The following is a 25510-nucleotide window of genomic DNA, read 5'->3' as shown; positions in this document are numbered from 1 at the left end:
TGCTGGCACCTATTTATTTTATGATTAAACGACACTCAGAACTGTCCTAAAAATGAAGTCCCTGTGAAGCATCAGCTTGTGTGTGTACCTTTTGCTTTGGCGCAGTTGCTCTGACGAACCTCGAAGACATTGAGAATGCAAAACGTTCTTACGAGCAAGCCGTGGCGCTGGACAAGTAAGTCTTCGTGGTGGCCTCCTTCTCCCGGTTTCCTTTGTGCGCTCTGTACCTCTCTCTGCTCTGACCCTAAATGGTTTGCAATAAGGAAACGTTTTATCCCTGCAGCTGTGCAAGTCACTGTTTTAAAACCACCCTTTTTTTTTTTTTTCTTTTTTTTAATTTTAAATTCAGGTCAGCTCTGAAAAATGAAAGGGAAATTCTGTTTCAGACCAGCCCAAAGCTGGTTTTTCTTTTGCTGTTTTGTTAGTGAGTCAGCGGTGATGGCTTTGGATTCCAGTGAATATTTTTCCCCGGTGAAGCAGGTTCAGTAGAAGAAAACCAGTCGTCCCAGAGTATTTTGTAACCCAGAGTTTGAGCTCTGCAGGGCGATGACAGGCTTGGGCTAAAATCTGTGCTGAATTGGGCGGAGGGGAGGTTTTAGCTGGGAGAATGTGGGCAAGAAGTTAGTATAAAGCATAGAAAAGGGCGGCACTGTGGCCCTTTTTCCTTCATTTAGTTAACAATGTCTGTGTGTGCGATCTAGCTCTTTAAAATCACTGCACTTGATTTCAGAAATGTTCAAACAAACCGTGCAGTTCCTTTCTGTCAGCAAAACACATTTTTCTCAAATTTACGAATGCTTTTGGCTCCCTGGGTCTGCTTTTCTTTACCCTTCTCGTTCGCTTTTCAGATTTTAATTACTAGGTGATTAGATGGTGATTCTTCTCCCCCATTTACTGTGAATATTTGCTTACTCCTGAGCCCAGGAGTCTGCTGGCCACTGAGCTGTGCCAAAACCACTCTTTCCACCTGCAGTGCCTACCACAAGGTGGCATGAGAAGATGCTGCTCCTCTCTAACCTAGGCTTAATTTTGGGAATTCTGGGAGTTCCTAAACTCATCATAAAAGGGCATCAGGTATCAAAAACCAGTGTTGGATGCTGTAGTGCAGTTCTCTTTGCCTGGCTTTTCCTGATCAGCCTTCCAGCCATACAGGACCTTCAGGATTGCTCCGACTGCTTAGTCGGAGTTTGTGTGCTTCGATCAAAGAGAAGGAATAGAAATTTAGCTCTACAACTTTGCCTAAATATTTGGCACCATTCGGAGGCTACAGCTATGTAGTCTTACTGGGAAAATAAACCCTCCTCAAAGCAGAAATGAATGCCAACTGCCAGGCCCTGCTGGGAGGAACATCCAGACTTTGTTAGGCTTGTTCAGCTGACGTGCCATATATTTTAGACCGTTATTGTGCGGCTGGATGCGTGTCCCCACGGGCTGCCTTTGCTGGCATCTTATGAGCTCTTTGGCTGGGACGAAGATAGCGTTTGTTTCCATTGCCATAAATACTTTTATAGCAGCGCTGTGACATTTGGCCCAGGTGCCCTGCTGGGGTCTGGAATGGAAAGCATCTTGGAAAAAAATCTTTAAAAAAGGTGTTTCTTCTCAGTACTGGTTCTAGCTCATTGCCGTCCTTGCTTTCTGAGGTCATTTAGCTATTGATTTTTCTGGCTGTCATATTGCTTCTCAGCTCTTGAAGGCGAATTAGCTTCATAAGGTTCAATTAATTTTAAACCTGGCTGTTCCCAGATCTGTCTGATCTTGATTTTATTGTGTGGGTTTGGTTTTTTGTATTTTCTTTTTTGGCTTTTTTTTTTTTTGTTCTCCCAGAAGAGATGGGGGGTTTGATATTAATTTTTTCATGCAGTTGTTCCTTTGCTTTGGCAAAGCCAGTGAGGAGGGTTTTATTTCTGTGGCAGGATCAGTGCTGTGGTTCCTCAGTTAAAGGAAAACCAATGGTTATAAATGCTATCAGATTTCTTCTAATAGTCTTCTTTCTTGCAGCGCTGTCACATAACTTACCGAGGATGGATAGTCATGGCCTGCAGATGACACTCTCTATGTACTGACGAGTGTTAGAGCAGCCTTCCCTCCCGCAGCGTTCCCAGAGGAGGATTCTCTCTCTGTCTCAGTCCCAGGCCTGGTGCTGGAGCCTTTGGCTGGCTCCAGTTGTCCCTGCCAGGCTCCAGGAGAGGGCACCAGTCCCTTGCTCTCATTTATTGAGGGAACTGTGCCAAGCCTCTCACAGGCCTGTGCGCGGTGGTACCTGTCTGCAGCTCCGGTCAGACAGGGCTCTTCCACGCGCCCCTGGACAGTCAGGTCCCCTGTCCCGGCCAAGTGCCACCGCTGCTCCTCCAGTCCCACCCTGCAGCGTGGGGGAGCTGAGCGCCTGCAGGAGACCCCGCGCTGGGGCCGGTGACCCTCCTGCATTTCATTTCTTTGTCAGGGTATACCCACCCATTTTGCTTCTCCAAAATAAGGGTGAAATTCAGACTGGCAAGGAATGGTCAGAGCGGTTTGGTGATGTGGCTTGTCAGGCAATTAATCAGGTCTCCGACAGCTTCCCTTATCAATTCCAGAGCCACGGAGCCAGCTCGCTCCTTCCCTCCGGTTTCGTTTGCTCACGCTCCTGGCTATGCCGGATGAAAAGTGGCTGTTCAGGGTTAATGTACCCAAGTGAAGAAAATGGATACTGCAGAAAATGAGAATATATGGAGCAATTCTGTCTTTTTGAAATCTTCCTGTGCTGTTGTGCATCAGGAAGGGAGGCAGGACTGTGCAGGGCAACAGTGTTACCTGCCACGTGGGCTTCTCTTCGAGTCCTGCGTTGTAGGTATCGCCTGCTGTTCCTCCGTAACAGTACACACAATTACGTGTGCTTTTATTGAGTGAATAAGAGAGAAGAGGGGAGGAAAATGAAATGCAAACAGCACATTGTGTAGCATGTTGGGTTGTAAAATACAGTCAATAAGCGTGAGTCTGTTCCACTGCCCTGTCCCACGACAAGTTGCTCTCCTACAAACTGGGCCTGAGATATGTCAGAGGGAGACCAGCTTTCAGTGTGATGAAGGTCCCCGTCACTGCTCTTCCTGCCCCAGGAAAAAGGGGCTGGGAGATCAGGCACTGAGCTAAAGACAGTCCCAAGGCAGTCCCTGGCTCGGCAGAGTTGTTCATATTGTCATTGATACTGGGGTGCTTTGCTGAGCCCAGGGTCTGGGGCTCTGACCAAGCACATGGGACTCCGTCGTGGTCCCAAAGGCCTCTGGCTATGCAGTCCCTCGTCTGATTTGGGGTCAGAGCACCCCGTGGCTTGTTTCTGCCGAACAGTGATGTGTCTCCAGCTTTGCTGCTGGGGCACATCCCGGCATTAGTCAAGTCAGGAGCAGCGTTCCCACAGTGAAGACGGTGCATGCCGTGTGTTTGCTGCAGGTGCAACCCCCTGGTCAACCTGAACTACGCTGTCCTGCTCTACAACCAGGGTGACAAGAAGGGAGCCCTCTGCCAGTACCAGGAGATGGAGAAGAAGGTCAATGCGGCGAAGGAGAGCAGCACTCTTGAGTTCGACCCTGAGGTACGTGCCTAACAGTTGTCAGCGGGAACTAAGTAGCCATGCTACGACTGACAACAAACGAGGGGGAAATTTGACTTCGGAGCTCAATTATTAGGAAGAAATTCTGCTTATGGGATTTTCCGAGTAGAGCAGTCACCTGCTGAGAGCTGCTTGCTTCATTTCTGCTCTTTGAAGCCCAGTTCTTCAATCAATACACAGCAAGACAAGATTCCCTCTTAATTAAGGGAATGAATTAGCGGAGATGTTTCCCTCGAGCACCGAGGCAGTAGCCAGCTCTGCACAGCTCTCATTTTTATTTTTTTGTGGTGTTGTTGACTTTATTGTTGTCTGAAGTGTTCCTGTTTACAAGGATCTCCTCTTTTTGTTGCTCGAAAAGATGGTGGAGGTTGCCCAGAAGATGGGAGCTGCTCTGCAGGTCGGGGAGAGCCTGGTCTGGACTAAGCCTTCTAAAGAGTCTAAATCCAAGCAGCGAGCGGGGAAGTCCTCCAGCGCTCAGCAGCCTTTGGGCTCCAACCAGGCCCTGGGTCAGGCCATGTCCTCGGCCGTGGGGTACGGGAAAACCATGCAGCTTCCCCCAGGTACTTCTCCTTCTCTGTGAAGTAGGGCTGTGGGAGGGGAGAACAGAAATCCCTCTTTGAGTACAGAGTTACAGGACGTGTTCAGGAAGGTATCGACACACTTACCCAGTAGTGATGTCAATATTTGGAAACAGCTTTCCCAGTTTTCTGAGTTAAGGAAGGGTGGAAGGAAGATGCTCTCTGAGGTGCGTTACAGCATTATCCTGACTCTGTTAGCCCGGGGTTGAGCTCCTGCTCCGGGAAGGAGGCGGTTTCGGAAACCAGACCTTTGGAGAGAAGGGAAATGACGAACAATTTTCTGAAGCACCTTATCATTTCTGTTACAAAAATGACTGTGATGGGGCTGCTTTGCAGCTGCCCAGCCAGGTCCCTCCCTCGCAGATATTACTGAATTAATTACCTTTTTAGTGCTGGCTGCTGGACTGAGGGTTGCTCAGGAGATGGCATCAGCCTTGGAAGGCTTTGGCCAGTATCTGTATGAACTGCTTCTCGCTGGGGCTGGGGAGGAGCATCTCCTGAGCCACCCTTCGTAGCCTGACCTCCTCTCACCCCTTGGCTTCCCAGGAGGAATACGCTAGAGATACTGCTCATTGGGGGGGAATTTCTGTCACTCTTCATCTTGTTTCCTGTGGACTGAGCCAGGCGAGAGGTTGAGCAACCCAGGCCTCTTTCTTTGGCACTCCTAAGGACCTCTTCCATTTCTCACGTGTGGAATAAACTTTCCATGCAGGGAAGGTTTAGGAAAGCTGAAAAATAAAACATATGGGAGTTTGGAAGGACTAAAGACCTGAAGGACTTCATCAGTCCATATCAGAGCATGGAGCTGGTTCATAACATCAGTTGTCAGCCTAAATCTAAGCGTAGAAACAGCTTCCGCAGGGAAGAATCCTATTTTGATTTTATTCTGTAAGAGGCTACTTGAACTGCCTGGAACTCCCTGAGTTTGCTAAAGCTGTGAATTGAGGACAACACCGTGGGTTTGACTGGAGCCTGAGTATGAACCAGCTTCAGTGGAGATGTTTTCCCTTCCCAAGTGTGAGCAAATTCCTGAGTTTGTACTGACCTCTCCCAGCAGCCCAACTGAACGAGACCCTGTACCTGAGCGTCCCTTCAGCGGAGCTTTGGGCACTGCAAGGTCTCTGGCTGGAGAACTCCTGAGTTGGGTGCTCATAAGCAAATGCTAGGACAGAAGAAATCTGAGAGTAATTAATAGCTGGGGTTGTTCTGCATCTTCATGCTGCCCGGAAGGGCAAAAAGACTAGACTAAAGATGTGTGGTCACACAGTAACTGTAACTGTGTTCTCTCCCCAGGCGCTGGAGCATCAGCTCCCCTGGCAAAGCCTCCGTCACTGCCTCTGGAGCCAGAACCAGGCTCCGAAACGAGCCCCGAGGAAACCCCAGCACCAACAAGGGCCGAAGAACAGAGGAAAGAAAAGCGCAAGAGCCGGCAGGCAGCAGACTAGGACGGACAGGCAGGTGCAGATCATCTCCAGCGCTGCCTGCGGACTTGTGGGGAAAGGGACCTGCCCTCTCCCCTGACCCACAGTGGCTTCACCCCAGTGTCAATTAGTCTAAATGCAGCTGTTTTCTGTTAATGATTTTAGCACGTGGTCTCTGCCTTCTCCCAAGGAATCGTTGCAGCGACCAGAAGAGGTTTTGTGTAGCTACCGTTAGTGTTGTCTGAGCTTACTACAAGAGACTGGAGGATCGAGATCCGTCTCTCCAGAGGGTTGGTGGTCTTCAGTGTCTGGGTGTAAGTCCTCCAGAGGATGCTGGGGGATCCAGTGTGTTTAGAAGAGCTGGCAATAGTGAGGTAGGATCCTGGACACCAAAGAGGGTCAGAGCCTCCCAGGGGCTGAACTTGAAGTGGCTGGGGAAGCCCCCAGGGTCAGCGGTAGCACGCTGGGAGAGGGGTGAAGGTGAGCACCAAGCGCAGAGCAGAAGGCTGGGCTGGGGACGAGCGCAGCCTGGAGTGATGGGCTTGGGCTCCCCATGTCACACAGGCGAGACTTTGTAAATGCTGTCTCAAGGCTGAAGGGAGGAAGCCGGGTGTTGGCCACTGAGCCGGCTTCTTTAGGACCGTTCACCTTCTGATCCTGGGATCACTTTGTATTTCTTGAGTCTAACCTGGTTTTAAGTGCAAGCTTCTACAGGGTAGCCAAGAAGGTTGCAAAGCTGGCCCACAGCAAGGCAGGGGCTCAGGGGCTGGTGATCCTGGAAGCGGGTTGAGTCGCAGCAGCAAAAACTGTAATTCCTCATCGTTTGCTGAGAAAGAGGGTAAATGAGCCTGGGTGAAGCTCTGTGCTCCCGGGATGGGAGCTCCTCCTGGAGAATTTGTGTTGCCCAGCACGGGGGGAAAGATCAGTTTGCAGGGAACAAAAGAGCAAGCCTTTTGGGAAAAGCCGCCACGGTCAGCTTCAATTTAAATTGTTTTAGTGTGACCGCAGCCACGTGCTGAATGATTTCGTTGTGCCCTCCTTACGGTTTAATTTTGGGAGAAATCATTTCTGCTTGCTGCAAGGCGGCAAAGCAGCCCGTTTGTGAGTAGCGCCAGGAATTTAATGCCCCTGTGATACTAGAGAAGCTTTGGAAACGCTTCCATCCTTGAACAGCGCAATCTCAGCCTTCCTTTTCCCTGCTGCTGTCAGTTTGTTGCCTCTGGGATTTATCCTGAGCTTGATACAGTCCCTAAAAACAACTGTTGTTGGGAACTAAAGGCGGGACCATCACACTTTATGTAAAGAACTAGTAATTGGGTTAAGTCAAGTCGAGGGTTTTTTCCTCATCTTCCCCCCTGCGTACCGAGACGGACACAAAGCCCACGTTGCCCAGGGGACTTGCCCTCTGAATTTTCCCAGCGGAACGTGTAGCGCTTCCCCAACGAAGCTGAAGGTTTGGGCTCAGTGTATTTGTATTTTAGGCTCCCCAGCTTTTTAAAATATATTTCCTGCTTTTATTTCTGCGCTGTTGCGTTGTCTGGCTCCACAATTAACAAGTCCATCAGAGCACAGTTAGTCACGGGAACTTCTCTGTAGCCTCAGCGTAGGAGCAGCATGACGGAGGCTCGGGATCCGTGAACACCCTCCGGTTGCGGGTGGCTGCTGTTGCCCACAATGACATTGCTGCATCTTCAGAGCGTAACCGGGACCTGAAGTGCTGTCCTGCTCCCCGGAGGACACTTAAGAGAGTAGGAACCCCTCACTTCTCCTCTGTTTTGATTGCCCAAACTGCCTCCTTAGCTCAAAGGTGGCTTTTTTTTCCGCTGTCCTCTGCTGCTGGGTTTGTGTCGGTGCAGCTTCAGGGCAGCGCCCCTGAAGGGCTTCCCTCGGGCGAGGAGTTGAAGGAAACAAGAGGATCTTTGGTGGAGCTGTGGGGAATTTAAAAAAAGCAGACAAGACGCAGTGTAAATCAGGCACAGTGCAGCCATTTTATTCACATTAAAACTTTTACACCGAAAGTGAGTGCAGCGTAACAGAGCGCCTGGGAAGGAGAGGTTCAGGCCGCAGAGAGAGGGAGGGCGGGGGGGGGGGGGAGACTCTTCACCCCCAGAACTTTAGTTCCAGACATTTTTTTCCGATAGTATCTGACTTATCTGATAGTAGCTGTAAATATTTTAGTCTTACCACAAAGGCGTTCGAGCCGTGGAATTTCCAGTACAAGGAAGACTGAGCAGAAGAGGGTGGTTACAGGTAGGTGAGCACCAGCATCGCGGATGCAGGAAGGTTCCCCCCCATCTGCTCGTGACCCTTCGTTGTGACTTTACGAGCTCCTTTCCCCCGCCTTCCGCTTGTTGTGAAAAAGGAAAGTGACCTTAGACTGTAGCACTACAGAAGTCCTTTGCTACGTTCAGCAGATGGGAACAGCCCTCGTCCCACCGCTGTCCTCACCCTACAGCCCACCAGAGACCAGGAACAACCACAGGTCTCCCCTCTCTTGCCCAGTCCCCCCAGTGCAACCTGTTACTCCCTTGGCTGTTGGGGTGGGTTTATGGGGGAAATGTTACACAGTGGTACAGAGGGTGTGCTACATTTGGAGATACTGTATATATATATCAATAAATATATATTTTGGTGAAAAGCTTATGCAGACAATGAACCAATTCTCCTTCTGTAAAGAGAAGCAGCAGCTTCTTACTTTTGGGATTTGAACACAGCAGGAGGGAGCTTCGTGTCTAAGGAAGTGTTTTTAGATGTGTAATTACAGTTGGATAATAAATAGAGCTGCAGTTCCTTGTCCCATCCCCTCTCGGTGCTGTGAGGATGGCATCTGCATAAAGTAAATCCATAGTATCTTTAAGGAGAGGGGTTTTTTTGTCCTGTCTAATGATGAGAATGAAGCCAGACTGGTCTTTCCATTGAAATTAAGGCAGGGATTTTTCAGCAGGACCACACTAAAGCCATTCAGGGACTTTGGAAACCGCACCTTATGTTCCAAAACCTGTTTCTGGCATCAGCCATAATTCTGATCTTCTCTTTTCCCCCCATAACTGAAATTTTAATATGGAAAGGAATAATGAGTTTAATTTCTAGGGAAGTAGAAACCATCTGCTTTAGGACTTTTTTTTCCCCTTTTTAGAAAAATGTGTATCATCAACCAGGTTAAATCACGCAGCTTGACTTCCTCGCTGGAAAGAGCCTAGAAAACCCTCCAACAGCAACACCTGAGCAGCGAGACCTTGTTTCAGCCAAGAGTAATGATCTGTCCACCCAGCAACGTGTATTCAACCCAGACAACGCTGGGTTTCAGGTCCCCGAGACAACTGGATTTGTGATAGGGGCAGTGTTGGCGTGCGCTTGCCCTGCTCCCAGGCAACACTGAGCAAGGAGGACCTTGGCTCCTACTCAACATCCTCTTCTTGCCCAAGATGTTAAAAATTGAGACTCCCCCCTTGGGAAGTGGGTTTCAGTCGGCAAAGCCTCTTTTGCAGGAGCAGCCGAGCCTCGGTGCTGAATGAAGAAAACCAAACTTTACTAAAATAATAATCTCTACAGAGAAATGCACTCAGAAAACCCACCTATTACCAAGTAGTTCACCTGCCAAGACTCTCTTAGATACTAGAGAAGACAGTTGTGCTACAAGGAAGGCTTTGCCACCCTCTCAAACCAAACCACACAAATCAGTGCTTTTTAATGAAAGGTGAGGTTTGAACCCAGTTTTGCCCAGGAGCAGCTTTCCTGAGAAATTCAGAGGGGAGGGTTTCAGGAGATTATTTTTTTTTTTGTTTCCCCCACGTGCATTTTCCTGAGCTGGTTCCCCCTGGGCTGCCAGCGGTTGTGTTCTTCAGCTGCTACGGGCTCTTCTCAGCAAAGGCCGACACCGGGCTCAGTTGCCAAGTGCCCGCGAGCTGTTGGGAACAGACGCCGTTCCGAGGTGACAGCCACACGTGCCATTTCCAGCCCACGCTTGTCTCCTTCGCTGAGAGAACACCCTCCCACCGGAGCAGGGATCAGTAACTCCCTGAGGATTCAGCCTGGGAGGTGCTGAGGATCCACCTGAGCTATTACACAAGGAACCGCTCCATCTGTGCGAATTTCACCTCGCGTCTCTGAACAGCCACGAGAAAGATTGTTCTGGCTCTAAGGTAACGTTTTCCTGAAGGGTTCAGTCGGACTGGGGATGGCTGGAGCAGAAAGCGGGCAGGGCCGAGGGACACACTATGCACAACAGCTTGTTGCAAGTAGGTTTCCTCTGCCTCCCCTCGTCACTCAAACTTTAAAAACCTCAGGGCAGGGGGGTTGGAACTCAATGATCGTTAAGGTCCCTTCCAACTCTAACCGTTCTATGATTAACAAAGAGCAAAGACAACCTTTAATATTCCCATTTCTCTCTCCAGTGACCTCATCAGTGCTTCAGTGGAGAAGGTGAGACAGTTCCTGTGGTGTCTGTTCTGGCTGGTTTTAACCAATGAGTCCACAGATGTAATTTTTTTAAAACGTTAAACTACCACTTTGGTGTGAGCACAGGTTTAAAACTGAACTGTCTGCTTTTACCAAAACATTAATTGCACTAGAGGACAATTAGTACGGCTTGAAACAAACATTTGCCTTCAAATACTGATTTAATGCAAAATAATCCCACTGAAGCTGGAAAAATATAAATTCCGGATTTTCCTGTCAACCACAAGTAGCATTTCACAGTTTAAAAATCTACTTTTTGTTTCTGTTAATTGTTGTAGGGAGGTAAACTAGAGGTGACTACGAAGAGCAACCCCTACCGTAGGCTAACCGGTATTAAACTGGGGTAGAGGATCTCTGATAGCAGACAGGAGATAACCAAGAAACACAGAAGTAAAGAAAATCCGAGTAATTCCTTAGCAATGCTGCAAAATGCCCCTGGAGAGAAAAAAAAATAAAAGTAACAAAGAGCCTTTAAGCTGGGAAGAGTTGGATTTGGAACAGGCTCTGCCATGGCCCGGTGGTACTCACACATCACCAGGGGCTCGGCAGAGCAGGAACATCTCCTTTTGAAGTGCCACCTTCAGTAACCCACCACCTGACCTTCAGCAAGCGACACACACGGGAGAGACTGGAAGCACTGCTCATTTTTGATCAAGGGTAAGAAAAAAGAACCCCAAACAGAGGTGGCCGCACTGGCGCACAGAGGGGAAATGTCACTGTGCACAGGCTGCTGGCTCACTGTCACTGTGACGAGCTCAGCTGTTGCATCTCCAGCAAACTACGTGTGAATCAACGTGTCCGGTGGAAACCCTTCTGCTGGGGAGCACGAGGGCAGCTGAGGTTTGAGTCAGCCCTCACTCTGGATTTCAGGGTATGAGCAACACACAAGAACAAACAGGATTTGTAAAGATAGAGAGGATCAGGGGAAAGCAGAGATTATTTCAAGCCAGGAGTTGAAGCTTTAGTACTTTAGGAACGTTTTTGTTTCTTCAGGGTGAAGAGAGAGCTGGATTTTTAAAATCCATTAGATAAGTGTGTTTAAATCTACAAGGACTTCTGTATTTTACAAAAAACCCAAAGCAACCAAACACCAAAGCCCACTATCACTAGAAATTTCACTGGTGTTTTTTCCCCTGTACAGACCAAAAAACCCCACTAGTGGTTTCCGTTTCCGTTGTTCAGCAGGGTCTGCTGAAGAGCGAGCGGCTTTGCTTTGCTGTCGCTGCGCGGAGGCGTGAGGCAGCCCCCACGTGCAGGGAAAGGATTTCCAGAGCCTCCATCGCCCTGGCTGTAATTAAGTTTGGGAGGCAGAGGGAAGTTGAGCGCATCATGTTCACAGCGTGTGAAACACGAAGTGAAGGCAGGCTGCTGGGGCCCGCCGCACCGTGCGGGTTTATTATCATATAGATGGGTTCAAAACTTAATCAGGGATAGGAACAGCGTGTCTGATTAGCTGGTCATGCTTAGCAATCACCCTCGGTAAGTGAATCTGGTGACCAGGCGAGCTAAGCCCCATCGAAGCAGGTACATAGATGGAGCAGCCGCCCGGCCGTGACAAGCTGCGCTCATTTGAGAAGCAACTCACAGCGCTGCAACAACAGGCCGGAGAAGAAATATCACCTGGTGAGAAAGAACAGGAGCAGGAGGAAAGAGGAGTTAATAATTCGAGTTTAGCTTTTAGGCCCAGGTGAATTCTAAGCAATAAACTCCTTTCTTGTATTTGTTTACAGCAGTTATTTATTCAAAGTAGTTTAAAAAAAAAGAGATAATTTAGGCCTGTAACAGTCCTGCTAAATCCAAGCTAACTTACTCTTGGACAAGGTCTGTCAGTGCAGTTCCCTGATTTTAAATGGCCATGAGGCAACGCCAGTCCCACCAGCCTCACATCCCTGCAAATGCTTTTGGAAGAGAGAAGTGCGATACAGCAGCGGGACCGTTGCTGGTGACAGCTTGTGTGTATTTAGTTTGGTTTGGTTTCCAGCTCCAGAATCCCCACAGCTTGGCCCGACGTCAGGAAAGCGGGACCTCACGTAACCAAAGGATTAGCTCTGCAGCTGGCAGGACGCGTGGCCTTTGGTGGTCCTGGGGGCGGTGTGCCAGAAGGCTACCATCAAAGGCTGCAAAAGAACCCTGCTGACGGCCTCAGACTTTTTAAACGGATGAAAGGAGAATCTCTTCCTTTATTTTTTTTTCTGAAGGAAGACTAAACCAGAACTCCCAATCCCACGCTATAATTTATCAATAATAATAATAAAGTCTGGATAGAAATACTTCCAGTCTTAAGAAGATCTGGCACCAAGATAAACGTTGAGACTCAACGGAAGATCAGGATGGCATAAAGATGGGATGAGGATGGGATAAGCTGCAGGAAAGCACACCACTGACTGTATTTCTCCTCCAGTCCAACACAGAAGACACCGCTCAGCGGGAAAGCAGAAGTTAAATCTGCATTGACAGACAGCATTGTGTGCTAAGTCAGTACAAGTTACAACAGCTGCCAATTTTTACCCTCACAGAGCATTCGCCGTGGCATTTTCCGACAGGAGAATATCCCTGACAGCAATACGACAGCGTTACTGGAACGGCTCACTCCGGCCTAAGTGATAGGGACTCTCCTCCTCTCCGTTCAGAGGCAAAGCCTGACCTGAAGGGACCTCCTACAGGTTCTGCCGCAGCACAGGCACGCACAGATGTGCCGATTGCGTTTCATCCAGTTATACTGAAAAAGGTGTATGATGGCTGTGCAAACACACGTGACTTTCCTGGAAGAGGACAGAGACAAGAACCATGCTGGAAAGAGATGACAAAAAAAAAAAAACCCACCCCCTGGTGCTGCGCAATCCACAGCGTGCTACTACAAAGAGGAAAAAATAGAAGCGAAGTATTTAACAGGGACACATGGTTCTACTTTTTTTAATTTCAAAGGCTGTCCAGAACAAAGAAACTATCAGTGACCTACTCAGAGAAAAAAAAAAAAAAAAAAAAATCAAAATCAAACCCTAAAAAAGCCCTTCTCGCTTCAGTCTCACCTGGAAAATGCTGTTGCAGCTTTTGAACCTCCAGAAGGCCTTTCCCTCATCTATTACCCCTCCTGAAGAGAAGGCAGGAAACCAAAGGAAAATTGCACAACTGTTCTTGTACACAAAAAAAAAAAAAAATAGTCTCCAGCACTCACTAGCTCTTCTGTGAAATGCCAGCCCGAAGCACCCACTGTTAGCAAAGAACTCCAGCTGTGAGCCCCGTGGCTGGAACTCTTGGCATTTAGTGTACAGCAAATACAGGTAACGTTTTGGGTTTACCTGACAAGAAGATAAAGCTGTCTCCCCAAACAGAAACCCTGATTATCTTCACTTCTAGTTGCCCAAAAACTAAGCCTGGGCTCCCAGGGCTCAGCTGAATGGCTTCAGTCACAGAGACAACACAGACCCAAAATCACCTGTGCAGCCTGAGTCAGATTTTCTCTGTGCCTTTAAGGAGTAGGTACAACGTGCATCACATTTTGGGACTCTGGCTCCCTCCAGTGCCGGGGCAGCGGAGGCTGGGAGGTAATTTCATCAGTAAAAGATTTCATTGTCACACCAAGCAAGGGGAAGGTTTGCTCTTGCCATGTAGCAATGTGCCGTGAGGAGATAATGCAAGAGCCTTTTATTTTTAATTTATCAGAGGCAAGACAGGGCCGAGCACTGCTGTGCTCTCCCTGGGATCCACGCACGGGAAATTCTCCTGGCTGCCGTGCTTCCCAGCACTAACAGACCTTCAGAGTTACAGACAGCAAACCTCCGCCAAACAGGGATTTTGATGGTCGTTTCCCTCCCCGCATGCTTAAGACAAAGAAAAATCAGTTTTCACATTAAATACTAAAACATCTGCACCTAAATGTGACACCTTCGAGTCACTGCCAAGTGACTGGAATGTATCTGACAGTTTATACCTGGAATTATTCTTTGGCTCTTTTTCAGTTATATCCAGAAAACACCCCACACCCCAGTTCTGTTCCTGTACCATCCCTGGCTAAAATCCTAAAAAGAACACGATGATTCCTCAGACACTGGAGAAAAAGGAGGGTCTTAGTCTTCTATTGAGGATGTATTTCTGAGTATAGCAGTCCTTCTGCTGAAATAGCATCCCCAAGTCCCACGGTCCGGACAGGATCTTTACACACCAAAACGGGCGTGAAATGGAACGAGATGCCTTCTCTGTGCCAATGCACCACCGGCTCGTCCGGATTTAAAGAGATTTTGGAAGGTGCCTCTATCTGGGAGGTCACAAACTCCAGAGGAGCTTTAAGAAAGACTTTGTCGGTATCGATGGTTTCGGTGGCGCAGGCCTGAGTCCCTGCTGCTCTGGCTCCGGCAGCCACTGCAGCGACCTGGTTGCCCCAGTAGCCATCCACCGTGACGAGGATGTGATAGGCCAGGGTGTGGAAGTGGATGCGCGTGAGGTCAGAGGCCCGCTCCACGGTCTTCCCGTGCTCCTTCAGGATCCAGAAAAGGATGTCACTGACTACGCCCACGTCAGGAACTCCGCTCCAGGAAGCGAGGGAGGCGTGGGGACCTGAGGCAGACTGCGTGAGGAAGAGCAGCTCCTGCTCGTTCAGCCCAATGGAGTTCACCAGGGGAAAGACCTGCTAACAGAAACACAGGGCAACAGTTGGTCCCTTGGGGACAGAATCAGACCTTGGTCTCCCTCGCTCAGGGTATTGGTTTTTCAATACTGTGTTACCGGCTCTTATCGCCAGCACCCTCAGCAGCAGGGAGCACCCAGTTTCCTGGAGAAATGCAGACAGAAGACACAAGCTTCCCCAATTCAACAGCTTTGCAAGAATTACTCAGCCAAGAAGACATTTCACACCAAGGGTGCATGCTCTTTATGTGCCATTAATTTTCTAGACACACACTTTGATGTTAAAGAGTAACAAAACATCAAATCCACATGAAACACTCGTAACACCAAGATTAGAGCTGTGTCAAGCTAAACAAGGAACCATCAGGATCTGCAGGAAAGAAGTTCTGCAAAGAAACAGAGTTTTTTTTAAATTATAAATTCGGCTCAAATTCAAATCCTATTTTTTCTAGAAATCTGCAAGCCTGCTAAATCTAAACTGGCCAAAGTTACTTCTATCTGTGGAGCTGAGAGTATTCTCCCGGGTCACCTTCCCCCCGTGACTGCAAGAATTCCTTATATCAGAGAGCAGAGCCCACCTGTGTTGCACGGTATTTTTACTGAATACAGTCGGTGAATAAACTCCAATCTGCAAAAAATCCTTACTCCTTGCTGAAAACAGTCTGATGATCAACCCAGAGCATTACAGATACTTCCTAAATGCCACTTCCCAGAGAGACCTATCTAAATTGAATACTCTCTCTGAGCTAAAGAAAATAAATCTGTCCTCTGCGAAGCCACAAGTCATTACAGTTCTCCTTCGCTGCACAAAGGAGACTCCGGTGAGCTCAGCAGAGAAAACAGCAGCTTCCAGAACACAGAGGCAGACATTAAACCCATGTTCTCAATTTTATCTCCAAATGGGTAGCCCTAATTTTAAGTTTTCATTTCTATATTCGTCTACCAGTCTGTGCCTTGTGCTTCTGAAGAAAAGGAAACTGATAAAAAGAGTGTGTCCTTTCATTTTCGTTACCTGATGCACAATGTTGCTCATAAAGTCTTGATCGGTCATACTGGCCAGCTCCAGGTGTATGGGAATGTCCGTAGGGATATCGGAGATGGAGGCCACAGCCTACAGGGGTACAGGGAAAGAAAAAAACACTCTAAAACATATATTCATCAAGAAACACGAGGAACAAAGGGGTTTTAACTCAGAGATACACATTGTTTAATCTTCTTGTGTATGGATTTACACGCAATTCCAAATGAGATCTCTCACAAGCGCCAGAATGTACTCCTAAGGGGAAGAAATAAAAACAACTAGTTTTCAGAATCCCAGAGCAGGAAAACCGTATCTAACCCTAATCTGCACTTTTCTAATGGACTAATTCAGAAACCTTGCAAATCTGAAGCAGCTGTAGAACAGCTGATCCTAGAACAGAGAAAAAGGGAAAAAAACCCCAAAACTAGTGCATTGCATGAGGAAGGGCACTTGGCTGTAAGACAGGCACTGATCCGTAAATAAAAATAAAATGTGGTGGAGCTCTTTTGGACTCAGATGAGAAGGCGGCCTCTTGGACCATCTAACACAGATGCTGCTTCAGGAATGGAAGTCTTGATTATAACCCCGATCATCTTAGCATCTGGGATAGAAAAAGTGTAATTTAGCCACTAGATCAGCTCCGGTAACGATGTCACCGTCCTCCAACCAGACCATATCTTTTTTTTTCCCTGGACAGCCCACTGTATCCAAGAAACATGAGTGTTACAGGGTTAGACTTTGGCCATTCCTACAGTTCACATTCTTCTTTCAGCACACAACACTGAAAAGATTTGCAGGAGATGCGAAGACATAGCCCAATTACAAGTTCAAGCCTAGGAAACCAGAAGTTCACCACGAAGCATTTGTTGGAACGGAAATTAAGGTGGTGTTCAAGTACCTCACCTCCATAAGTCGTCTCTGCCGCATCTCCTTGCTCTGGCCTTCCATCATGTGAAGCCCTGAAAGTACCACCAGATCTGGCTGAAATTCATCCAAGCTGGACACAAACACTTCCAGCATATTTAAGGCACCATTTGATAGGTCATGGGAGAAGATGAAGCGGTTGGCATTGGGTGCTCTCACTCGTCCCCACTCTTCACCTAAGGCGAAACAAACAGAAGCACATTAACGCAGAAGAGAAGCAAATCCAGCCATGGATCTGGAGACTGTTTTGGGATATCCTGCTGGAATCTGAAGGCACAGTTTCACAATGTCTGTGTCCAATTAACAGCTACTGCCAGCCATAAAAGTAGTCTTGCTCTTTTTCTCTTCATTCACTCCCTCTGCCTTATTTAGCTGCTTGTCTGATCAGAAGGATAATTCAATACTTGTTCAGTTTTGCGAGCTTTGTGATGTTTTAATCAGTTGTATTAGTTTAATGTGCAATTATGTGTCACAGCCAGCTCAAGCCAAATATTTGGAGCGTGCAGGACGTGCAAAGAGAGGGGAGACCTTTCCCTTCTGGTAACAGCTACCTATTAGCTTGGCTCATGCTGTATTGTGAAGGGACACCCTGAAAAATCTCATGGCTCATACTGTTCCCCACTACACAGCTCCCAGAAAAGATCTGCAGAATAGAGCTGCATCAGTGCTCCACGTGTAAATGGTTTTATTCCTGGATAAGATCACAAATTAAATGGGCTCTGTCTGGGGGACACTGAACCATGAGAAAACAGGGTAACGACAGTGAGCCTAGAGGGGATATAAATGACACAAGTCACAGTCCAACTAGCCAGCCCTCCACCAGCTCTCCCCATCTGCACACACATCAGGCCTGCTCAGGCAGCAGGCCGTGCCTCCTGCTGGTTATGGTAACTGGACAGAAAGAAATGCAAGGGAGTAAATAAACAGAGGTCACAAAGGGCAGCTTGAACAGAAAACTCTTGAGATACAGGCATTTTTGGGGGTATCTTCTATTATAGGCAGAATCTCCACCTTAGAACTAGCCTGTGTACTTCTTCACCAGGCTCTCCCAGACTGTACACTGGTTATAGTTTGGAGAATATTGATCAGCATTTGTGGAAAAGCCACTAAAACACCATCAACAGCCACCAGCGCCACCTCCTCTTAAGAAAAGGCTTATGGCAAAGCTCTGTCTAGGACAAAGATCCCCAGCTTTGCAACAGGAGGCCAGTTCTCACTGAGAAAAGAGATGCTGAGGAGATAACACGTACTAATGTATCATCTAATCGTGATGCTTCCAGGAGCAAGAACAATTAAGATTTACTTAAGGGATCAGTGTAATTTTACAAGTGCTACTGTGTAATGGCCCTTGTCAGTTACAGTACCCTTGTTTCAGCCAGAAGTCCACCAGAGCGCATGCTTTGGGTGCTGCTCCACATTAGTGCTGCTGCTGAAAATGCTTAATTAGGCGGTTCCTGCCTCCCTCCTTGCCAAATACTCCCTTTTCTGTCACACCAATGCAAGTCTTTCTGAACGTTTTGAGACAGGACTAGTGTGGAATGATTCAGTTTGAGAACAGTTAAGAAAATACATCCAGATTTGCCTTAGCCATTATATTAGAGTTACCCTGAATTTCATCTGCACGTGGTTAAATGGTACCTTTGTACCTCTGTACCATTTTAGTACATTATCGGACTACTTTTGTGTACATACAGCTTTAGAATTATACCCAGCAGACACACTTGGTTTCCATAGGTTATAGGGTACAAGCACACAGAACCAAAGGGGTGGCACAGGAGCAGCAGGAGTCAGTATTTACAGTAACCGTATTACAAAGACAAAAAGTTTCAAAAGACTTTTAAATGTCTGTTCACCTACCACAGCTCCCTGAAGCGCACGGAATTACAGATTAGTCCAGTGACAGCTGCCCGTACTGATAACTTACACAGCCCTTCTGGAATTAACTGATTCAAAAAAACCTAACTCTAAAACCAGGACTATCTTAGTAACGTTCAGGGTTCTCATCTACCACCCAGCCTTTGGCAAGTTACCTGCTTGATACTCCAAGATGAGATGGAATTCATCTCTTTCCTGCATGGATTCGGGTGGCACAACCACATTGTCATCAAGTAGTTCATGGAGTTTAGGACCAACTGGGCCACAAAGGAGGATCTAGAAAGCAAGAAAAAAAAAAAATGATCAAGGTTTCCCTGGCATGTCCTTTGCCAATATTTCAGTGCATTTAAGCAGGTATCTTATTTTGTGTAAAGCTGTTCTATGTATGCATTGGTCCCAAATCTGTTCATCTCTTCCCAGCAGTAGCTGATATGTAAAATAATCTCATACAGGAAACTATATTCCTTTCAGCGTTTGGGTAGGTGCTGTACAGACACCTCGACTTAAGCCATCACAGGATTAGAACCAAACTCTATTCACTCTCACGACCTTACTGAAAGATAGAGGATCTCACCCCAATCTGTTTCAAACAATGTGGCCTTCACACAGCCACCTCAAAAGAGGAACCAATTTTTCCTAAACTAAGATGAGAGCAAAAATTAAGAGGATCAGGATGACACAGGGGTCCATATTTATTAGAGAGAAGATTAAGATAGAAGCCATAAAGTCTAAGAGAGCAATAAACTGGAAGTCATCACCTAGACAACAGTTCTTTTTAAAAAAATAACAATTAAATTAAAAATATATGATTAGCTATGCTTTTCAATTTGTAGGCTAAGCATATGTTCCACCATAACCTAAGAAATAACAGCAGGATCCCCAAAATCTACAGGGAAGTAGCCTGAGCCTCATTAAAGACAAGCATGAAACTTTTGGAACACATACCTTCAGGTCTGGATGTGCTGCAAGCTTCTGGCCAATGAGAGCAGCATTTCCTCCTACATAAAGCTGTAAAACAAACAGAGGCAGGTATGGGCATTCCCTCACTTTGACAGCTTTATACGTGCTTTGTCACAGAATCACAGAAAGATATGGGGTTGGAAGGGACCTCTGGAGATCATCTAGTCCAACCCCCTGCCAAAACAGGTCCACACAGAGCAGGTTGCACAGGAACGTGTCCAAGCAGGTTTTGAATGTCTCCAGAGAAGGAGACTCCACCACCTCTCTGGGCAGCCTCTTCCAGGGCTCTGCCACCCTCACAGGAAAGAAGTTCTTCCTCATGTTTAGATGCAACTTCTTATGTTCCAGTTTGTGCCCGTTGCCCCTTGTCTTGTCACTGGGCACCACTGAGAAAAGACTGGCCCCATCCTCCTGACACCCACCCTTGAAGTATTTATAGGCATTGATCAGATCCCCGCTCATCCTTTCCTCAGCAGAGAGATGCTCCAGTCCCTCATCATCTTTGTAGCCCTCTGCTGGACCCTCTCCAGCAGTTCCCTGTCCTCCTTGAACTGGGAGCCCAGAATTGGACCCAGTGCTCCAGATGGGGCCTCCCCAGGGCAGAGCAGAGGGGGAGGATGACCTCCCTCTACCTGCTGGTCACACTCTTCTTGATGCACCCCAGGATGCCATTGGCCTTCTTGGCCACAAGGGCACATTGCTGGCTCATGGACATCCTGTTGTCCACCAGGACTTTCAGGTCTTTTTCCCCAGAGCTGCTCTCCAGCAGGTCACCTCCAACCTGTCCTGGTGCAGGGGGTTACTCCTCCCCAGATGCAGCACCCTACACTTGCCCTTGTTGAACTTCATCAGGTTCCTCTCTGCCCAACTCTCCAACCCTTCGTCATCAGTACAGGCTAGAGATTTTAGCTTTTTAGAAAAGAGACTAGCATTACAGGAAATAATAAAGCTTATTGGGGTTGAAGGCAAAACAGTTTTACAATTCTCTACAACATCAACGAGTTAAGTGTTCTCTGACTTACTCTTAACCTAAGTATTTGCCATCAGGTAACTCCCAACCTTGCACAAATCAATTCATAAACAGTAACATCAACAGCCCCTATCTCTGTGCAACTTTGTGGCAGTTGGTAAGGTGTGGGTTTTTAGCAAGGCTGGCAAGCAATCACTTAAAAACTGCAACAATACTTCCTCTGCTTTGAAATCAAAGTTAAACCTGCTACCTGTGCCCACATGAAGTAAGCAGAACCGTGAAAGTTTCTTCACGTAAGAAAGGTCAAGCTCTCAACTAAGACAACTCTGATGTGAACTTTGAAACTGAAAAATATAGACTGTCATGAGTATCACAGGGCACTCAGAGGTGACAGAAAACAGTCTACAGAAAGGCCAACATAGCAAACACGGTGAGAAACAAGGCAACAAAGGAGTCTTGAACAACAGAAAACAGTTAGAGCTCTTCCTCATTTTCAAAAGCAGCTGGTGAACTGCACAAAAGGGTCATTAAGCAGTTTGTAGAAACTGATATACCTTGCTTGGCAGTTAGCTAAGTTAGACTCAGAAGACCCAGTATAAATCAGAGCAACAAAACTTTGCTTTTGGAAAGGGAGTCTTCAGAAAACTTCTTTCTTTTCATCACCACTCCTTCTAGGGAGAATTTAAATCCCGCGTTAAGTAGCTGAAGCTGATCGCAGTGTTTATAACTCCTAACGCTTGCATCTACTTCTTCACTTCCTGCCTCATTACAAGATGTTGGAGCCTTTTACAGCATCAGCCCCATCTGGCTCCCAGATAACAGCATTCTTACAGAGGCATCTCCGACTGACATTTCAGTCTTGGGAAAGCAGTCAAGGGACAGACCATTCAAAACCCTACTATTTGCAGCAGGTGCAGAGTTTTGCGGAAAGTCATGAACACACTCAAGCTGCAGCATAGGTTTCTTTCGTAAACAATTTGCACTCTTACTAGGCAGAGAACAGAAGTCACCAAGGATGCAGAAAATAAGAAACATGCTTCTCAAAGCTTGTCTTCAGGTGGAAGACCTACCTGCGCAGCGGGGTACTCGGAGGCTGTCCGCGCAATGTGATGGAAAGACTCGGCGTCGCTGAAGAAGCGCTCGGCAGCTGCCCCTTTTTCCATGAAGTGAGTGAATGCTTCTTTCAGGTCCTGTCTGGAGCTCAAGACTACGTGATTTTTTCCATCCCCAGGTTCAAGACCAAGCGCCTCTAACAACTTCACACCGGACAGAACCACGTCTACGCAGGCATTGACACTGGAAGAGAGAAGGAAAATGCTTACTGGGAAAACCACACGTACCTTAGGGCACTTGCAAGACAATATTGTTGAGATCACTTCCCGGCCAGTGATGTTTGCTATTCGCAGTCCTCGTGCTAAAGGGGAAAACAACCAACCAAATGAAAAAAAACCACAAAGGTGTATGAATTTCCTGAAATTCTCTCCTAAAGCATTCTCCTTTTGACAGGCTTTTATTGTGCTCCAACACAGCAGAGAAGAGAGGGATTTCTTACATTCTGGGGAATTAAAACAAGAGTAAGCTGCGTAGTCCAAAGATCATTACACGTGTTGGGGTGAATTTCGCACTTTGTGTGCTGCCTTAGGCTTGCTCAAAAACGAATAGGCACAATAAGAATAACATTTTAAATTCTTAAAATAATAAGTTTTTTTTTTTTAAATATTTCTGGCTTAAAAAGTACATGCAATTCAGAGCTGTTAAAAACAAAAGTGAAAGTATTGAAGTCTACTAGATCAGCCTCTGGAGTTTCAGCTACTGCTAACAATAACCAAAACCGCACACACCAACACCCTGCACACAGCCTGCTTCTGTTTATAAGAAGTCAAGAGAGCAATTTGTCAGTTGAAATATTTGAAAACTGCAATTTCAAAATGACTATCCCAAGTTTCCAGTGATAGCATGCCGCCTTCTCCCAAATAGTGGAAACACGAGAAAAATCCTGCAATTTTTAGGAAGCGATAAGAACCGTTTCAGCAGATCTAGGCTTTACGTGAAGTGTAGCCCACGGCTAAATCTCCCAGTCCCCATTTCCGATCAATTACATCAACTTAAACACAGTCTAATGCAGACTAGAGAACAGGAAACTTTCTGGGCTGGAACCAAGAAGAAAGTTTATGAACACTTGCCCTCGTTTCTACTCCTTGGTTTCAGAGAGACAGCGATACATAACAAATATTTACTGAGACGATACCAGCAATTACAAAAGCTTCTTCTGTGCAGTTTCTGTTCCTCTGCCCCACGCTTCCCTGACAGAGGTCCAAACAATCTATAAAACTTTTGCAGGATCTCCACCTTACTCTGTGAAACATATGGCCGTTTAGTGTCCTTCCTTGTCACTGACCCTTCACACACGATCTGGGCCACAACACATGAAGGCTGCATCACACAAAATAAAGGACATCAAAACCCCCGAGGCTTTTCAGTACAGAAGGTAACCAGCTCAGAAATCCTCCCTAGAGTGCATCGTTTCATACACTAAGGAGAGAAAAATCCCCTCATGCAGCAGAGAAAAGGAAACCAAAGAAACAATAAGCTCAAGCAGCATTTTAGCCCCAAACTCACTGTGGCAAAAGGTCAGCAATGTTCTATTTTAATGAATCATTACAGATGCAAGGAGCCATAAACCAAGTCACAGTTCTTTCAAGTGAGACACCTCTAATCATCTTCCAACTGTCTTTCTTCTCGTTTCCTGCCATTCCTCCACTAACACACTTCATGCTTTTAATAAGCTCTCTTAAGGGATATGCCAGTAATGAACTCTGTTTGCTGTTGAACTTTGAGTTTGGTGTATGTATGTATCATTTTTATATATATTCAGTCACTTTAAACCAAAGAAGAAAGCAAGGAACAAACCGAAGATACCTGGCTTTTCCCGTGAAGGAGTAGTGAAAGAGAGAGCTAAACGAAGCACTGGAAAACCTATTTTGTCATATATTCATAGGAGAAAGCGTGCATCAACCATAATGCAAGAGCAAGACAGACTCCAGCTAACACTGTATCAGCAACACAACCATCAAGGTGGCGTTACCTCTTCCAACACTTGAAGGCCAGATCTTCTGGTCAAAGTCAAGTTATCCTGTCATATCCTTACCATTTAAAAGAAAGTGAGTCAAACGCTATATATAATGACAAGACTAATAGTCACTTAGACCCAGCATTTCAGATCAACGTGATATTCCTGAACTTTCCCCTTCTTTCCAGTTTAAAAAGAGAAAGGGTGTTGGATTTCCCTGTGCACGCACAGGTGTCTTCAGCGTCTCTTGCTTTCTCTTCTCCCTTCCCTCCCTCATCTCTCTTCTTTGCCTCTCTGCCTTGACTCGGTTAGTTCTCCCCCGTTGTGGAGGCTTCATGCACTTCCCCACTTCATAAACTCGTCTCTCACACCTATTAGTTGCCAGACCACGCTCTCCAGTTGCCACTTGCCTGGGGAGAGGCCAGGAGCTCCAAGTCCCTCAGACTCATGTATAAATTAGTTTTATGGGGAAGCAAGCCGGGGATAAGGTCTCCTGAAATGGGCTTGCCAACCAGGTCTGAACCACGCCACACACTTAAATCACCGAGACGTGACTTTTCCAGACCATTAATCCCCTCGGCCGAGGGCTACCTCTGCCTAAGCAATGCAGCAGGCAGGTGCCCGCACTCGCCATCATCTCTCTGGGGAAAATGCCCTTGGTCTGGGAAACTACAGGCCTGGAAAATTAACAGAAAGGTTTAACGAACAGGCAGGAGCTCTGGCGCGAGGCATCACAGTAGTTCAGGGAGGCTGCGCTGGTGAGGCAGGTGAGGCCCAGGCATACCTACTCACACACAGAATCACAGAAAGATATGGGGTTGGAAGGGACCTCTGGAGATCATCTAGTCCAACCCCCTGCCAAAACAGGTCCACCCAGAGCAGGTTGCACAGGAACGTGTCCAGGCAGGGTTTGAAGTCTCCAGAGAAGGAGACTCCACCACCTCTCTGGGCAGCCTCTTCCAGGGCTCTGCCACCCTCACAGGAAAGAAGTTCCTCCTCATGTTTAGATGCAACTTCTTATGTTCCAGTTTGTGCCCATTACCTCTTGTCCTGTCCCTGGGCACCACTGAGAAAAGACTGGCCCCATCCTCCTGCCACCCACCCTTTAAGTATTTATAGGTGTCGATCAGATCCCCCCTCAGCCTTCTCTTCTCCAGACTAAAAAGCCCCAAGTCCCTCAGCCTTTCCTCCTAAGAGAGATGCTCCAGGCCACTAATCATCTTTGTAGCCCTCTGCTGGACCCTCTCCAGCAGTTCCCTGTCCTCCTTGAACTGGGGAGCCCAGAACTGGACCTGGTGCTCCAGATGGGGCCTCCCCAGGGCAGAGCAGAGGGGGAGGACGACCTCCCTCTACCTGCTGGTCACACTCTTCTTGATGCACCCCAGGATGCCATTGGCCTTCTTGGCCACAAGGGCACACACATACATACGTACTCACACACGTACATACATATAAATATATACATATAGATACATGGACACACAGCCCGCCCCCCGCACCTACCCGACGGCGACGCGCGCCCAGCGGCGGGCCGGACGGACGATGGCCGCCTGCCAGGCCGCCACCACCCTTTCCTCCAGGGAGCGGGCGCCGCGCAGCCCCCCCAGCAACGAGGCAGAGAGGTACCGCAGCGGCGAGTAGGACGGCTCGGGGCCCAGCAGGCAGAGGTAGCCCAGCGCCAGGGCCAGGAGGCCCACGCACACCGACCTCTGCCACATCGCGGGGCGGCCGCTCCTCCCCCGCCACGCCTGAGGAGGGACGCCGCCGGCGGCGGCGGCCTCCTTACGCCGCCTCCGTAGCGCCCCGCCCCCGCCGGCCGCCAGCTGTCGTAAAGCCGCTTCGGGAATCGAGGCGGGCCCTACGCGAACGGCGCGGCCTCCTCTCCCTCAGCGCAACCTACGTACCTCTGGGACGTACGGCGGTGCCGCCTGCGTAACTGAGCTACGGGAATAAGGCGGGTGGCGGAGGCGGCGCGAGCGCGGTGGCGCTTCGTGAGGGGAAATGGCGGGGGGGAGCGGTTCACTCAG

General features: G+C 47.7%; 2 protein-coding genes across 3 annotated transcripts in view; one reads left to right on the top strand and one right to left on the bottom strand.

Moving 5' to 3' along the window:
- Positions 1–8216, top strand: part of BBS4 (Bardet-Biedl syndrome 4) — a 45240-nt gene extending 37024 nt beyond the window's left edge. Inside the window, exons 13-16 of the mRNA XM_074156269.1 lie at positions 106–175; positions 3424–3565; positions 3942–4143; positions 5455–8216. Of these exons, the coding sequence (XP_074012370.1) occupies positions 106–175; positions 3424–3565; positions 3942–4143; positions 5455–5606 (566 nt within the window). The 3' untranslated portion in view covers positions 5607–8216. The remainder of the gene's footprint in view (positions 1–105; positions 176–3423; positions 3566–3941; positions 4144–5454) is intronic.
- A 4727-nt stretch (positions 8217–12943) lies between these two features.
- On the bottom strand, positions 12944–25274 carry ADPGK (ADP dependent glucokinase). 2 transcript variants are annotated; one of them, XM_074156129.1, is made up of 7 exons: positions 24987–25274; positions 21484–21709; positions 19429–19491; positions 18639–18759; positions 16588–16784; positions 15676–15774; positions 12944–14667 (listed from the first exon to the last, which is right to left on the bottom strand). In XM_074156129.1, exons 1-7 carry the CDS (start codon positions 25199–25201, stop codon positions 14116–14118), a joined length of 1473 nt encoding a protein of 490 aa, XP_074012230.1. In that variant the 5' UTR covers positions 25202–25274; the 3' UTR covers positions 12944–14115. The 2 variants fall into 2 exon arrangements, with proteins under 2 accessions (XP_074012230.1, XP_074012231.1); XM_074156130.1 differs by having other exon boundaries at positions 12944–14664; positions 24987–25203.
- Between the last annotated feature and the right edge of the window lie 236 nt (positions 25275–25510).

Source organism: Numenius arquata, chromosome 11, assembly GCF_964106895.1.
Source record: "Numenius arquata chromosome 11, bNumArq3.hap1.1, whole genome shotgun sequence".
NCBI lineage: Eukaryota > Metazoa > Chordata > Aves > Charadriiformes > Scolopacidae > Numenius > Numenius arquata.
This window is presented reverse-complemented; position numbering and strand designations above follow the sequence as displayed.

What these genes read in the sequence shown, in the direction of transcription:
- ADPGK (XM_074156129.1), bottom strand. Translation starts at nt 25,201, where the DNA reads ATGTGGCAGAGGTCGGTGTGCGTGGGCCTCCTGGCCCTGGCGCTGGGC. An exon ending in CATCTTGGAGTATCAAGCAG is followed by an intron (nt 16,785 to 18,638) that starts GTAACTTGCCAA and finishes GTTTCGCCTTAG; the next exon opens with GTGAAGAGTGGGGACGAGTG. An exon ending in GGCAGAGACGACTTATGGAG is followed by an intron (nt 15,775 to 16,587) that starts GTGAGGTACTTG and finishes GTACCCCTGTAG; the next exon opens with GCTGTGGCCTCCATCTCCGA.